This window comes from Rhamphochromis longiceps, linkage group LG3, assembly GCF_057381845.1.
Source record: "Rhamphochromis longiceps isolate RC_006_pf linkage group LG3, R_longiceps_female_GT1.1, whole genome shotgun sequence".
NCBI lineage: Eukaryota > Metazoa > Chordata > Actinopteri > Cichliformes > Cichlidae > Rhamphochromis > Rhamphochromis longiceps.
In genome coordinates, this window is record NC_140559.1 from 39,674,939 (window position 1) to 39,692,081 (window position 17,143).

The window sequence follows — 17,143 nt, forward strand, 5'->3', positions numbered from 1 at the left end:
ACCTCACATTTGATGATGGACCACAGGTTCTCAATGGGGTCCAGATCAGGTGAACAAGGTGGCCATGTCATTAGTTTTTCTTCTTTTATACCCTTTCTTGCCAGCCACGCTGTGGAGTACTTGGACGCGTGTGATGGAGCATTGTCCTGCATGAAAATCATGTTTTTCTTGAAGGATGCAGACTTCTTCCTGTACCACTGCTTGAAGAAGGTGTCTTCCAGAAACTGGCAGTAGTTGAGCTTGACTCCATCCTCAACCCGAAAAGGCCCCACAAGCTCATCTTTGATGATACTAGCCCAAACCAGTACTCCACCTCCACCTTGCTGGCGTCTGAGTCGGACTGGAGCTCTCTGCCCTTTACCAATCCAGCCACGGGCCCATCCATCTGGCCCATCAAGACTCACTCTCATTTCATCAGTCCATAAAACCTTAGAAAAACCAGTCTTGAGATATTTCTTGGCCCAGTCTTGACGTTTCAGCTTGTGTGTCTTGTTCAGTGGTGGTCGTCTTTCAGCCTTTCTTACCTTGGCCATGTCTCTGAGTATTGCACACCTTGTGCTTTTGGGCACTCCAGTGATGTTGCAGCTCTGAAATATGGCCAAACTGGTGGCAAGTGGCATCTTGGCAGCTGCACGCTTGACTTTTCTCAGTTCATGGGCAGTTATTTTGCGCCTTGGTTTTTCCACACGCTTCTTGCGACCCTGTTGACTATTTTGAATGAAACGCTTGATTGTTCGATGATCACGCTTCAGAAGCTTTGCAATTTTGAGACTGCTGCATCCCTCTGCAAGATATCTCACTATGTTTGACTTTTCTGAGCCTGTCAAGTCCTGTCAAGGGGTGGCTGTAGCTCAGGTGGCAGAGCAGGTCAGTCACTAACCAGAAGGTCGGTGGTTCGATCCCAGGCTGCCTCCTGGCTGCATGCCAAATATCCTTGGGCAAGATACTAACCCCGTGTTTGCCTACTGGTGGTGGTCAGAGGGCCCGGTGGCGCCAGTGTCCGGCAGCCTCGCCTCTGTCAGTGCGCCCCAGGGCAGCTGTAGCTACAATGTAGCTTGCCGTCACCAGTGTGTGAATGAATGACTGAATGTAGTGTAAAGTGCTTTGGGGTCCTTAGGGACTGAGTAAAGCGCTATACAAATGCAGGCCATTTACCATTCTTTTGACCCATTTTGCCAAAGGAAAGGACGTTGCCTAATAATTATGCACACCTGATATAGGGTGTTGATGTCATTAGACCACACCCCTTCTCATTACAGAGATGCACATCACCTAATATGCTTAATTGGTAGTAGGCTTTCGAGCCTATACAGCTTGGAGTAAGACAACATGCATGCAGAGGATGATGTGGACAAAATACTCATTTGCCTAATAATTCTGCACTCCCTGTATAGAGTAGCTGGAAAGAATCCCCACTGAGGAGTGTACAGAGCACTACAATAAAGACAGAAACTTCAGACATTATCAAACTAAAGACACTCAAATATGAAATAAATAAAACATGAGAGTCCTCTGATCACATGACCTGAAATGGTACAAATGGCTGATGCTCTGTTCTTCTTACTAAAACATGTTTATGGATCAGTATGAATCAAACAATAGAAGTCAGTGATGTACTCACAGAATAGGCCCAGCTCACAGAGCAAAGTGGCTCCCATCCTCACATCCAGCAGTGACACGCCTGAAGACTTCTACAACTTTCTGTAAAAAGAGAGAGTGAAGCAGCAGCACAGCAGATACCAAAGAGCTGTGAAGGAAACAATAGTTTTTTTTTTTAAACTTCTTCCCTCTCTTCCTTCCTTTTTACACAGAAATTACAACTCAGCAAGGTGGGGTTACTTGGAAAATCTATCAAACAGGTACACAGTACAAGGGTAATATACAAACAAGTGGAAAAACTGGGAGAGCACATGTTTTTCTTTGGAAAAGCAAACTTTAAAAAACAAGCAAACAGTTTAATCCCAGGATTTCAATTAACAAAACAAAAAAAAAAGAAGGAAAAATAACAATTCTGGCATTTTGTTTGTTTCCATTATGGTTGGCGCCACATATAAAACACCAGGACAGGAACACATAATGTACCACACACAACCATAACTGCTGGCAACTTATGTAGGTGACATCATAGCCTTTATGAAGATTCAGCAGAGAAATCTAAATCATCCATTATTCACAGTGTCTACCATAAGGCAAATTAAATGCTTATATACCATAACAAGGCTGAATGCACTGTATGCTGATGTGTTAAATTGACTTTTTCATAAACCATTACTAGCATCACACAAGTGTCTCATCTTTGCCTCCTACTTGTCTGCTTGCTTTGTTTGATAGGAGCTTTATCACCAAAAAAAAAAAAAAAAAAAAAACTACCCTTACACACATTTGTTGTTGGGTCATTAAGGTAACATTTGAAGTCTACAAAACACATATATTAGATGGGTTCAAACTGACATATAGATATAACTGCAGAGATAAAAAAAAATATTAGCAAACCAGACAATAGACTGTTATTTCCCTCCTGTCATCAATATGATCATCCAGTAGGCCACCACTGGTACATCGCAGTCATAAACTGCTGGTGCACACTAATCACCAGCACACAAAAGCATTACCAAACACAGCAGCTGTTGGTAATCCTGCACTTTTTCATGCAAGAGTTAAATCTATAAGTAAAAATACCTCCCTTTAAATTTTAAGCTGAGCTTTATGAATGTAAAGTGTCCCACAAATCCAAACTCCTTTATTTTTTTTTCTTCTCCTTTCTGATAATTATGAGACATTTTGTGTTCTTTGCTAGTCTCTTTCTTATTGTTGAATCATGAACTCTGAACTTAACTTAGGAAAGTGAGATCTACAGTTCTTTGGATGCTGTTCAGTCGTCTTTTGTTGCCTCCTAAGGGAGGGATTGATGCGCTCTTGGAGTAATTTTGGTAGGCCGCCCACTTCTAGGACAGTTTGCCACTCTTCCAAGTTTCTAAATTTTTCCCATTTTTTTTCCCAGCCTTAAAAATGGCTTTATAACCCTTTCCAGACTGATAGATCAATGAAGGATGTGTTACTTTTTGAACCCAGCTTTCCAAAAAATGTAAGTTAATTCATGATTTATTTTTTTTGCCTGTCCTGTTTGGCTCTTTTGCCATCAGAATTATTGCCTAAAGGCGAAGAAAGATGCCCAACGGATTTACTTTACCAAATGGACCATCTGAGCCTTGCCGTAATGGTCTATTTGATTCACCTTTTATTGTTTATTTTATTTTATTTTCACTTTGCTAAATACGGAAAAAAAGGGGGAAAGCAGAATGATAAACCCACTCACAGAGCACTGGGGAATATGTAACAGGGTTATTTACAGCTAAGTCAATAAAACAGAGGCAAAGCAGCAGGTGAATGCATTAAAGATTTGGGAGAGGCGGTGTTCCAAGGGTAAATACACACTGTTGTTTTAATCTCACAGGGCTCGATACACACAGAGAGATTTGCACAGACAGACTGATTATTCCAACGTAAAGAGAAACAGAAAATCATACAAGACAGAGGATGAGCACGTACCTCACTCACACAATAATATGGCAACAACTGAGTGTCTGCTTCTGTCAGTCTGAAATAGTCAGCTTGATGAGCAATGAGCTGTACGTCAGTATGATCAGCTGATCTTCTACAGGTTAGCAGCCAGTGAGGAGGCAGAGACATTGAGCGGAGCTACCTCTGTACAAAGGTAACACACCTCCACGAACACACACAGACAAGCACCAACAGGAGAGAGAGAGAAAGAGGCCAAAGGCCATCGTGAGAGAAACTCAGGGACCGTGACAGAGAGACTGTTTGGTTTCTGGCAGAACTATGTTACCATGGAACTACACAGAAGACAAGGTCTTCATGTCAGAGAACAACAATAAGAGGTGTCTCCTTCTTTCTCTGTTGTCCCTGTGATAGACTGGTGACCAGATCAGGGTACACCATGGCCTGAACTTATAAGATAAGATAAGATAAGATAAGATAAGATAAGATAAGATAAAACTTTATTAATCCCTCGGGTGGGTTCCTGTGGGAAATTCTATTTCCAAAAGCACAGCACCGACAGAAGTTACAGAGTTACAGAATATTATATGTATATATATATATATATATATATATATATATATATATATATATATATATATATATATATATATATATATACACACACACACACATATATAAATACAGAGACATATATAAATAAAATATACGAAGGGGATAAATAGAATAAATAGGAATAAAAATAAAAATACAAGTGAATTGCACATTTCAAGTATCTTGTATCGCTATATCTAAGAGGTATAAGTAGAGAAACTAGAGGAAGGTGAAATAAAGTTTGAAAGCCTAGTCTAAAAAAAGTTAAAGTTAAGAAAAGGTGCGGTGTTGCATCTTGAAAGATCGCACGTGGAAGAGGTTCTAGCCCCTCTGTGACCCAAGAACTGGGAATTTCTGACCCACAGAAAATGGATGAATGAGTAGAAGACTCACACTGAGCATTTTGTGGTTGCACAAACAGAACAAGATTTCACAGAGAAGCCAAATAAGAAATGATAAAATAATCAAAGGGCTTTTACGTGAAAATTATTGAAAACAGAAGTCACGCCTCTACTTCAGTTAGAGGTGAGACTAACTTATTGGGTGTTTATTTGTAAGCTGAGAAGAAAGTCAAAACATCATTTATTATTATGATTTTAGATTGATGTACCGCAATTATTAGTGTTTTTATATATTACCTTTGATTCATCATATCTGCTGTCTAAACAATCTTTTTATATTTACAGGAAAATACCAGATAATGTATTTTTTCTGAAACTGAACAAATAAACAAACAAATAAATAAATACTGTATCACTGAGTGCGTCTAAAGAACAAGTACCTTGATCAACTTAAGGTATCAATAGTTGCAAGACTGTGGGACTTGGGGTTAGTATCTTACCCTCGGATATTTAGCATGCAGATTGGGGGAGGCAGAGATCAAACCACCAACCTTCCGATCAAAAATACAATTATTTGTTGGTTACCTCTGAAAATTGATATCAGAGGTATATAGGCTCATATTTTTAACAGAGTAAATCCTGTAGTCAGACTGTACATACAGTTATAATTTCTGTCCTTTTCTTTCCATGTACAGTTGTGGGGTTTATGAATATCCCCACCCTAAGATATGTATGATCTGATACCACTTTACTTCCTTTGCTGGTTTAGAACACAAGCATTTGAGTCAATTTAAATCAGTTTTGTTTATTTAACAACAATTCACAATAACAGTCACCTTAATATGCTTTATTTTGTAAGTTAAACACCCTGCAATAAACAACAAGCACCTGGTAACAGCTGAGAGGAAGAACTAAGTCTGACACTGACAGAAAATAAAACTGCCTCTGCAGGCAGCTTACCTAAAATAAAAAGAACAAAAAGTTGATCTTTTCCTAAAACTGTTAAAAGAAGAAAAACAATTTTATAGAAATATGTCAAGTGATGCTTAATTCATCCAGGAGAAAATAAACATGTAAACATGTGTATGCTTATCATACACATCAAATGATTTTAGACAAGACACAGAAAACATCTGTAAATATGCACTGCTCAAAAAAAATTAAAGAATTACTTTTAATTCAAGTAAAGCATCACACCACTTACACATCTCTGCTCTGTGAAGTAGCAAAACATGCAGTTAACAAAAGGTGCATCCCAAATCAGGAATCATTTTACAACTAGAGGTTACTGACATTTTTTTTCTCATATTTTCTGTCTTTTTCACTAGTTTTACTTTTGGCTAGAGTGATCATCGTTACTGGTAGGATGAGATGAGACAATCCCTGGATGCTACAGAGGTTGTACAGGCAGTCTAGCTTCTCTAGGTTGCCAGTTCAATGCGTGCAATTGTCAGGTTTGCTAGCACAGTCTCAAGAGTTTGTCACCCATTGTCAGATCCTACGCTGGTGCCTGTGGGTCCTGGGTTTCTCCTGGTATGACAATGCCGAGCTTCATGTGGCGAGAGTATGCAGGCAGTTCCTGGAGGATTAAGGAATTGATACCACTGACTGGTTCCCACACTCGCCTGACCAAAATCCAACTGGGACATTATGCTCCTCTCCATCTAAAGCTGCCATGCTGCAGCTCAGACTGTCCAGGAGCTCAGATGCCCTTGTCCAGATCTGGGAGGAGATCCTCAGGACACCATCGTCTCTTGTGGAGTATGCTCCAAAATTGTCAGGAAAGCATACAAGTCCATGGAAGACAAACTGACTACTCAGTATAATTTTGAGTCGGTGCAATGAAATTTCAACAAAATGGTCTGCATCATTTTTTTTTTCACTTTGATGTGTATCAAAATTCAGCCCCCTGTAGGTTGATTATTTTGATTTCAAGATGTTGTTTATTTGTATTTGTATTTATTTATTTATTTATTTATTTATTTATTTATTATTTATTTTATTTATTTAGCAGTGAACATGTAACAACACTTGCAGTTCAGTGAATGTTCATGTGTGCGAAGCATCCTGGTCTCAAAGCCAGATTATCACTTGGGCTATTATGATGAAAGATTTTACTTATTTTACTTTATCTTATAAAACAGTGCATAATCTCAATTTATCTAATGCTCTCTTAAATTCAAATGAAACTCAGTTTTGTCACTGATCCAGTTGGTTTTGCAGATCTTGTTATTAATCTGAAAGAAATGATGCAGCATAATTCAGTCATTAAAGGTGATTTGGAACTAAATTTACTCCCTAAAAACTTGAGTACTTGAGTTCATCGTTACAGCAACAAATCACAACATGTAAGCTATTTTATTTCTGCACAGTTACCCAGAGCTGTTTGTGATTTAACTTCAGAATAAACTGTTTCATCAGCTGCTGCAGGAGCTGGTTTCCCTGCAAAGAAATGATTTGTCAAATGTCATTGCAAGCGCCTCTTTGTTCAAAGTGACAACTTGATTTATTTTTACAACTTTTTCTTCTTGTGTAAAAATAATTAAAACTCAAAGCAAGCATGAAATTAGGTACTTATTTGATTACTTTACTTACCTTTGTGTCTCTTCGGTTTCGCATTATTGTAATTGACCTGTGTGTACAACAGGCTGTCATCTAAAAGAAGATGGACAGATGATCAGGATAAAAAGCTTCAGTTCAACCCTCCTCCACCCCTGGTCATTAAAGTCAGTGACTCTATAATCCAGCGAGGGAAATGTATGTATTTATGTAACCAATATCATCACTACCCTCTTAAAATGATGAAGTAATGGTGTAGTCAATGAGGATTGCTTGATGCATAAAAAACAAGAAAAAAGAAAAGAAATCTTATTACTTCACTCACCGTTGTCTTTCTTGGTTTTAGCTCTATCGTGGGAGACCTGTGCATACAACACACTGCCATCTGAAAGAGGACGGACAGATGATCAAGATAAAAAAAAAAAGGGTGAAGTGTGTTAATTTTTCATTACATTCATATCTCTGTCAGTCGACACCACACTGATCATCTAAACCTATTGAAGGTCTATTAAAGATGAGATGTTTCTGTCATGTTTAAAAACATTTCTATGAAAACCTGTTAGCCCTCAATTCAGTTTCACATCAGCTCAACCCTCCTTCATCCCTGCTCAGCACGACCCTTTCACTAAGCTCAAATCCAAACCTTAAGGATCACTCTTCACTTTTCCTCCATCTCTGTCAGAACCTAAATTCCAGTGAGGGAATGTAGCTCATACCATTTATGTCCTTTGAAAACAATAATCTGGTCTAATCAACAGCCTCCTCACATGTTTCTTCTATTCTCTTATTTCTGATAAGAACAGGGTTGAAATTAATTACATGCAATGCTTATAGGTGAAAATAATACACTCACACTAATATAATAATGTTTATTACATATCTACATACCTACATGCTAGATAGTACAGAGGTAAAAAAAAAAAAAAAAAAGGAATTTTATTGAACTATACCAAAATCTACCAAACCGACATAACACAGAGTGAGATAAACATCAAGAACAACAATTTGTCTATTTAGGAAGTGTAAACCCATCTGAATCCGTTTTAGCTGCTTTGGTGCAAATCAAAGTGACAAGAGGTGCACTGGAGATGCAACAACAAGGCAACTGCCAAAAAATAAGTGTTTGTACAGGTGGTGGCCACAGGTCATCGCTCTCTCCTTATCCCTCCTGACTTATTTTTCTCTAGTTTTCCTTTGTGCTACTGTCCACCTGAGTGGCACGTTGCTGGGCTGTGGTATTAGTTAAGGATGTTAGTCTCTCAGGTTATAAACAGGGAGTCTGTTTCTTATAGTTTGACCAGAAACATGCACATGCTGCTTGGTTAAAGCCCTTATGGCCCTGATGCTCAGCTCTGCTTGTGTTACAGATCATCTTCTAGTATGCCACAGCACTTTCCTGAGAGTGCGCTAAATGTGTCGCCCTGAACGAGCTGGTCTACCTGAATGGACTGCAGGTGGTGCACCATCTCATGCTACCAGTAGTGACAGGAACACCAGCAAAAAGCAAAACTAGAAAACAATCAGTCAGGAGGAATGAGATGGATTCATAAAACAGATTCACAGTGGTTTACGTTTTGTAGGACAGACTGGTCTTAAAGTTGAACTGACCCTGTGTTACACCAGAAGGACCAAGTGTCCAACCTCTTTGTTTTCTTATCTGTGTGCAGCTGATTTCTAAAACTTCCATGTTTAAACATAAATAATCACATAGTCTTCATATGTCAATGCTACTGTATCTACCGTAATTGTCGGGCTATAAGCCGCTACTTTTCCCACAAGCTTTGAACCCTGCGGCTTTTAGTCAGGTGCGGCTTTTCTATGGATTGTCCATGATTTTTGTCATATCGTAAGACGATTTGTTTTGTTTGTTCCGCTGTTGTACGGCACTACGTTGCCTGGCGGAAGGGCATGTGATCAGACACACAGTATCGGGGTTCAAGAGTGGTGTGTTGGTCACGTGTCCATCCGCCAGACAACATAGTGCCGTACAAGTAGCGCGAAAAACAATGCGAAAAGCAAGTTATGCTCAACTCCACCGGTGGAATCTGACAGCGTGGAAAAGTGTGAAAACATCAATGATCACCAACGGATTTTGAAGGGCTGAATGCTGCATGATGGAGAGGAGGACACCGCCACGGCCCTTCTGAGGGTGTTCGACTCTGACACTGACAACGAGGATTTCTTTGGTTTTGAAAGTGACAACGAAGGAAAGAAGCTGAGAGTGGATGACGAAGCCATCCTGAGCCTGTTTGTATCCGACACTGGAGAAGAGGACTTTGGTGGTTTTAGTGGGCAGGAAGATGGTGGTGAATGACTGACTTTTCTTCTTGTTAAAGCCGTGTCACTGCACCTGAGCCTAAAAGGTAGTCCGAATCTATTTTTCTGGTGTGCTGTAGGTTATTGTTATGTACTACATTTGTTACTCATTTATGAAGCACAGTACATGTTTCCTACTTGTAATTACCGCTACTTGTACATATACCTAAAAGGTTATGCAAATATGTACCCATAACTTGTTTTTCAAAATATTAATAAAAGGGGTGTGTCTCCAAACAGCCATCTCTTTCCTGACAATTCCCTTTGTGCATATTCTCTTACATATGATAAGTCAACATTGAAACACCTGCGGCCTTTAGTCAGGTGCGGCTAATGTATGTACAAAACAGGATTTTCCCCTGATTTTAGCTTGTGCGGCTAATATTCGGGTGCGCTTTGTAGTCCGGGAAATACGGTACTTTACCATTTTGTGTGTCACCGTGGTCTTTGATTGATTCATAAACACAAGCGTCACCTACAAAAACAAGCCAATGATAGATTGAAAACTGAAATTCTTATGTATGAATCATCTTCTAAATCAAACTAGAAACAGATATATTGGACTTTGAGTTTAAAATCTGTCACTAAATAAATAAATAAATAAATAAATAAATACAGCAACAACAACAAAACTTGTCATGGATCAGGCTGACCTTGAAGAGTAGAAGCATGTCGACTGTGTTGAGCTTCATCCTTGATCACGTGGTTCATTGCAGAGCTCTGATTTGTGCTCCGAGTCCTGGTTGAAAAAAAAAAAAAAAAAAAAAGTAGTAAACCTGTAGATTTAATAAGAAACACAGGATATACTTCTAGTACAGGAGAGGGGAGATTTTAACCAACCTGGTAAAGAATGAATCTGGAAGAAAAGAAAATTTCAGTGTTATATAGTAAATTCTTCTGGTACATGGAGTGTTGAAGTTACATATGTGAATTTTATTATTTACTTTATATTCAGTTCAGAAAATGGTCTCACCCTTTTTGAAGCGACACAACAGCAGCAGAAGAAGAATCAGTAAAATTCCACAAACAAGTCCAACAATCAAAGGAGTGAGAAATGAAGAGCTTTCAGGCTCAGGTGCTGCTGTAATAATACCAGGCTTTAATTAGACGTATTTATACAGATTCATCCACATAATTTAGGAACATTTTAAAACATAAAATATAGTACTATTTACAATATCACTATTCCTAATAAAAAGTGAAAAGATTGCACTTGTTTTACACCATCCTGCTCTCTGGTGAATATTTACCTGAATAGCGATAATAAGAAAACTTTGATCTGAATGTCACATCACCTGTTCATCACTCCTATCTCATATCATTTTGATTAGTTTGTCATTTCTATGGAAAATCACATGAGAAAGAAAATTTTATCTTCTCAACATGGAGTAGGACTGGACTGGACAAGAAATTGGCCCTGGCACCTGTGGCCCATGGCCCAGCGTGACCCCCCCACCACGATGCCGCCCTGGGCAACCACCCGTGTTGCCCGTATCAAAAACCGCTACTGTGTCTGGCACTACTTCCTCCCACAATTCTGATTCATGCGCGTGAAAATTGCATATTTTAAAGCACGACCAGTTCGCTTTGAACGCGCTTCGAGGTGCGAATGTGCACGCGACCAGCTAGGGGCGTCTGGCGCTTTTTGGTCACGTCTATCACGTTCGGTGTGAACGCACTGTAACAGAAAGGACCAGGATATGCTGAGTAACTGCATATGAGAGCATGAGAGTGGGAATGGATGTCTGTATCTGTGTGTGTCTGTTTGTCTGTGTCTATATGTCAGGTTGGGTATCAGACGCCACCTCTCTGGGGACATCTCAGGCCCTCCAAGGTTTGGAGGCCTATCTCCCCCCATCACTTCCCCTGCAAGTGGCAGATGCCCTGGTTCTTTGTGTCCAGGGATGGGCATCCAGGTACGCACCGGTTCACTCCTGGTGGCTGCTTGTCGGGGCCTGGAGCCTGGGGCAGCTTGTTTTCTCTTTTTTCTTTCTCAACAGGTGATCCAGGTGATTGATATATGTATTTTTTGTCTGTTTGTTTTGTTGGTTTTTGTTTTTTGCCCTTTATCACAGTTCCTCTTCACCGCCTTTTTTCTTTCCCTCTTTCTTTCTCCCTTTTCTTTTCCCCAGTCAAGTCTGTCCCGTATTTAGCAAGTGAAAATAAAATAAAATAAACAATAAAAGGTGAATCAAATAGACAAATAGGGCAAGGCTGGGATGGTCCGGGCTCACACAACAAACATGACTTACTTGATGCTGACAATGTGAAGGCTTCACTCCACTCTGTTGAAGAATATGAGTCATCTCTGCGTCGACTCTTACACATGTAGTCTCCACTGCTGGACTCAGAAACTCTGAATGTCACATCATTATTGTGTGTCCACTGTGTGGGTGTCCTGGGTCGTCTCCATTCATACTCCCACTCAGTGGTTTCACCTCCTTCCTGCACCTCACATGTCAGAGTGATCGTCTCACCTCTGAATATCTGAGGCCAGTTGGGTTGTTGTTTTACAACAACTTTATTGGAAACTGTTTACACATATTAACAGTTGAGATACAAACAGAAACATGAAATCAACACAGAAAACTTCACATTGTATGTTTGATAATCATGAGTGAATGTATATTTCAAACTAAATTACTGAACTCACAGGTTATCTCAATGGTGACATCATCACTTATATCAGTGTAGTAAACTGGGTTTCCTCTTGTTCCTCTGCAGCTGTAGATTCCTCCTTGAGATACTCTGATATCTCTGTTTTGTTGATCTCTGATTTGACCTTCATAGGTTGTTTGGGTTTGTCTGAACCACTCATATTTCCATCCATCAGAGCTCTGCACAGAGCAGGTCAGTGTCACACTGCCCCCTACTGGTATGATTGTTGTTCCTGCTGTCAGTGTGGCCCTGGGTTTATCTGCTGTTATGAAAGAGGAAGAAAAATAAATATGTGTTTTTCATTATAACAACATAAGAACATTAAAAAAAACACAGTTTATATTTACATTAATATTTTCTGATCTCTAAATAACCACGGTCTAAATGTTTGTCCATTCTATGGCCCTGAATGTAAACTAATGCTGGTTAGTTGGTTTAGATAACAGAAACATCATCACTTTAAACTTCATGAAGCTTTTCATGTTTCTTCTTTTCCTTTAGAAATGTAGTTAAATTTAATTTCATCCACGATTGACTCTGTTGTTAAAACTCAATTTGTTAATTTTGTTAATGACAGATTGTGAGTATTGACGCACTGACTTTACACTGGTCCTGGTTAAAGTTCAAGTTCCAATGACAAATTTAATTAAATGTTGTTCAGTTGAGTATTTGAACAGGGATCATACATTTATGCTGTCGGTCACTGAAGACTTACCTAATACAGTTATAGAGACAGTATTACTGATCTTTTTATCACGTGAGCTCACCCTGTCACCAATGCACTGATATTCACCACTGTAACCTGTAGATGTAATTTCTAATTTGGAGTCTTTGTTTGGCCTGTAGGCGAAAACTTCTTGACCATCCGCGTTGATTTGGTAATACCAGTCAGTGTCTTCTCCTTCATTCATGTCACATTTGAAGGTAACAAACTCTCCGATGAAAAAACTGGACCAGCTGGGTTCAATAGTTAGCACAGCATCTAGAATCCAACACAACCACACAGTTAACAATCTCAAACACTTCATGTACTATTGAAGCCACAACCTTAGTTTATATTCACAAAATTATAAATATAGTGATAGATATATAAATAAATAAATAAATAAATAAATAAAAAGAAAAATGTAAAGTGCTTAAGACTGAATCAGTAGTATGTAAACACAAGTAAGATAAATTAAAAACAAAAAAAGTGAAAAGTGTTTTGTCACCTTGAGCGTGTCCAGTGCAGAGAAGCGTACAGAGCACTAAAATAAAGACAGAAACTTCAGACATTATCAAAGTAGCGACACTCAAATATGTCTCTGTAGGTTGTCAATCATCATAAAACAGGAAACAGAGGATGACAACACAAGTTTGAAAACATGAACCAGAAGACAGGAAACATGACAGACTAACACATAAGACCTAAGTGAACCATAACTAAACTAAACGCAACAAGTTACCTCCCCCTGGTTTATTATTACTAGTCTTATTGTTTGTGGATCTGTATTTCTGGCTTTAGTTGTTGTTTGGTTCTAGTTCTTGGGTTTTGTTCCTGTGCCCCTCATGTTTACAGAGAGAGAGACAGACAATTTTATTTCAAACATGCAAATATAATTGAAATAACAAGAGAAAAAAACAAAAAACAAAACTTAAATACATGAAAACCTGATGATGTTTATCTATGTCTACAGAATGTGTGTGCTCTTCATGTTTATTTTCATGTTCTCCAGTCAGTCGTATCTCATGTCGCAGTTTGTCACTCCTGTGCCTGTGCTTCGTGTTCTCTCTGTTCAGTGTCAAGGTTGTGCTTCTGTGCCTGTCGTATGTTTCCTGTTTTATTTTGATATCCCCTGTCCTGTGTGCAGTGTGTCTGGTTTTGCTTCCCTTGTGTTGTTAGGTCTGATTTGTCCCGCCTGTGTTGCCACCTGTTCCCCATCCTCTCATTGTCCTGTGTGTCAGTTATACTGCTGAATGTTACAGTTGCTCCAAAAAGGTCACCAAAGGCAGATTCCAGTGTAAACACTGTCTCCACATGGACAACTGGACTGATGCACCTCCTGCTGTCAGACCTGCAGGGTTTAGGCCTGTGGTGTTCTCCTCTGTCTCATACTGAACAAAAATTATTTTTTTGAAGTGGCACTAGTAATTTGTGTGCCTTCTTATTTGATGCAGCACACCTGATTGTTCTGTAAAGAGATTTAAATGGTTATATAAAAAACGCCTGAGGCCTTGGCTGCATTTTTAGGTAAATGGGATTAAATAACTTTGTTTGCAAAACTTGTGCATAATTTTTAGAAATGTACAATTTCTATTTGCATTTCAAGTTATGAAAATGATTCGTTAAACATGTTTGTGGGTTTTACAGTAAAAAATAGAATTTTTTTCTACTTGGATTTTGAAATTTTTGTCTGGATTTAGATCAACTGTGCTAATATAGTATACCAAAATAAATAAAAATAAACTCAAATTTCAGATATTTGAGGTTGTGCTGAAAATAATGATACCAAACGAAGCAAGATAAACAGTTTTAAAAGGTGAAATATAGAAGTAAAATCAAAAGTAGTCAAAAACAGCCAATTATACCAGGACCCCAGAGGGTTAAGTCCTGTGTTTCTTTCTGTAATTTGTCATGTCGCACACTCATAATGCTTTGTGTTTCTTTCCTGTTCCAAGCCAATTCCTACAAATAACTCATACTCTGTTCTTCTTACTACAACATCCTTATCAATCAGTATTAATCAAACAATAGATGTAATAGATGTGATGTACTCACAGAATAGGCCCAGCTCACAGAGCAAAGTGGCTCCCATCCTCACATCCAGCAGTGACACGTCTGAAAACTTCTACAACTTTCTGCAAAGAGAGAGAGTGAAGCAGCAGCACACGAGACACTAAAAACTGTGAAGGAAACAAAGAGACTTTTTTTTAACTTCTTTCTGCTTCCTTCCTTTTACACAGAAATAGCAACTTAACAAGATCTGACCACAGCATGCTGTGACATCTTTATACTCTCCTGCTGCTGCAGAAACATCAGGTACTTTCTTTATGAAAAGGCCTGTAATACAAAAACTAAACCGAAAAAAATAGACATGCAGTAAGATTTATTATACAAATATCAGCGTGACTGAGCAGCTAAAAAGGCAAAATAAGATCACAATTTCAGGATAACTTTTAAATGTGAAGTGTTTAGGTTATGTTACGTACAGAACTTTATAAACAACCAAGAAAACAGATTCATACAATATTAAGGTTTTCTTAACTGACAAACCTGAGCTTGACTCATTTAAAGTATTTCATTACACTAATGCAACTCAGAAATAGTGTCCTTAAGCAGAAGTGGGCATGAAGCAAGAGGAAGTCCTGCCCTCTCTCTCAGATTATACGTGCTGCTGTTTTCATGGTGATGTAAGCTGTGTCAGTGACAACACAGTGGGCTGGTTCCTGGGAAATGTGAGTAATGTTTTTAAAATCAAAACTGAAATGTAAAATACAACACTGTCTGACTCTTTTATAAACTGTTTCCACTGAGAACTATTAAAGCAAATCCAAAATGTACACCTGTTTGAGCTGACCACATACAAAACACTGTCATTGCCATTGTTTGTGATTGAGCTTCTTGGAGGTGAGACATATGTCTCATGTTCAGTGGTTTTACCTGTTTTCTGCCACCCACATCACACCATGGAGGTCTGCAATGATCAAACTACATAGTGAAATTTAAGGCTACATCCAAGCCCGGATAGATTTGAAAACTGCGTTTTCATCTGAAAACCCTCCGCGTCCACATTATCGTTTTCAGTCGTTTTCACAGAGTTGTGCGTCCACATTGAATCAGCCGAAAACGCTAACGTTCCAGTCCTGCGCATGTGTGAAACACAAGATGATTCGACCTGCCTCATTTCTGTCTGCCGCTTATTTACTTTCCGGCTCTTTGAAACATCGCAGCAAAATGTCGAGGAAAAGCACTGAGTTTTTTAAATGGACTAAGAAGGAGGTGGAGTTGTTGCTGCGAGTAAGAATTAAAGGATTGGGGAAAAAAGCTATCTGAACCATCTACAAACCAATATTAATCTTTAATAGGGCTGTCAAAATTGAGAGCAAACAAAACAACTGCTGTATAATGCCCTTCGCTATCTTAGTTTAATTGGTCACTTGACTGCATCACATGACTAAAATGTGTCATTGTTTTCAAAAAGTTTCCATTTTTGCTGTCCACACTGCGATGCGAAAGCACCGTCTTCAAATGTATGCATTTACAAAACGTTGCTTTTTTCCTTCACTGTTGACGGGAGGCCAAAACGGAGAGAAAAAGATGCGCTTTCAAACGAAAACGTATTAGTGTGGACGTACCCTAAGACTGCCTTCACAAAGGACCCACCCCAACATGTAGCTATTAGAGTTGGATGTCTCGAGACCGGTCTTGGTCTCGAGACTCCACTTTTACATGGTCTTGGTCTTGTCTTGGTCTCGATGGACTTTGGTCTTGTTTTGGTCTCACTGTCTCGGTCTTGCTGTCTCAGATCGACATAGTGGTCGGGAGATTTGGAGTCAACAGTATCCATGACACACAACGTAACGTACAATAATGTGTCATGCGTAAAAGCATTAGCTCTAAGAGCCGTGCTTAGAGAGTGCTTTGTAGTGAATCAGAGTCGACTTCCATTGAGCGAGAGCTTAATTTCCTTTCACTTAATTTCCTTTCGCTGCTCAGCTCTCACACAGTGGCTCAGCTATGCTCCAATCCCTCCATATTGTGGCCAATCACATACGAGGATATAGGATAATATCATTATGTGAAAAACAGAGAGGGTGAGAGACGCGACAGTCAAGTAGAGCATGGGTCTGTCCTCTTCTGAGTGAGACAGTGGACAGCAGTGAGGAGGGCTGTGTGAGTGCATTGCAAAAACACATAAATATGCCCAACACCCGTAAACGAAGCAGCAGCTGGCTGCGGTTTAAAGACTTTGTTGTCTTGGTCTTGTCTCGACTTTGTCTTGGTCTTGACTCGGTCTGTGGCCCTCTGGTCTTGGTATTGTCTTGGTCTTGGCTTAGGCAGTCTTGGCTAGAGAGCGAGAGCACGAAGAGTTTGGCCCAGCCTTGAGGCCCTGCTGCAGGAACAGTGTAAAGATGCCACCACAAAGGAGCCAACAAAGACAAAGAGCCTCCTCCTC

The 17,143-nt window shown here is 39.3% G+C and overlaps 1 protein-coding gene across 1 annotated transcript in view; it reads right to left on the bottom strand.

Annotated features, from left to right (window-relative positions):
• Positions 1 to 5,293: 5,293 nt before the first annotated feature.
• Positions 5,294 to 17,143, bottom strand: part of LOC146674636 (uncharacterized) — a 33,945-nt gene continuing 22,095 nt past the window's right edge. Inside the window, exons 5-12 of the mRNA XM_085397300.1 lie at positions 11,983 to 12,249; positions 10,303 to 10,410; positions 10,170 to 10,185; positions 9,983 to 10,068; positions 9,754 to 9,804; positions 7,339 to 7,398; positions 7,050 to 7,109; positions 5,294 to 6,896 (exon numbers count right to left, since the gene is read on the bottom strand). Of these exons, the coding sequence (XP_085253426.1) occupies positions 6,808 to 6,896; positions 7,050 to 7,109; positions 7,339 to 7,398; positions 9,754 to 9,804; positions 9,983 to 10,068; positions 10,170 to 10,185; positions 10,303 to 10,410; positions 11,983 to 12,249 (737 nt within the window). The 3' untranslated portion in view covers positions 5,294 to 6,807. The remainder of the gene's footprint in view (positions 6,897 to 7,049; positions 7,110 to 7,338; positions 7,399 to 9,753; positions 9,805 to 9,982; positions 10,069 to 10,169; positions 10,186 to 10,302; positions 10,411 to 11,982; positions 12,250 to 17,143) is intronic.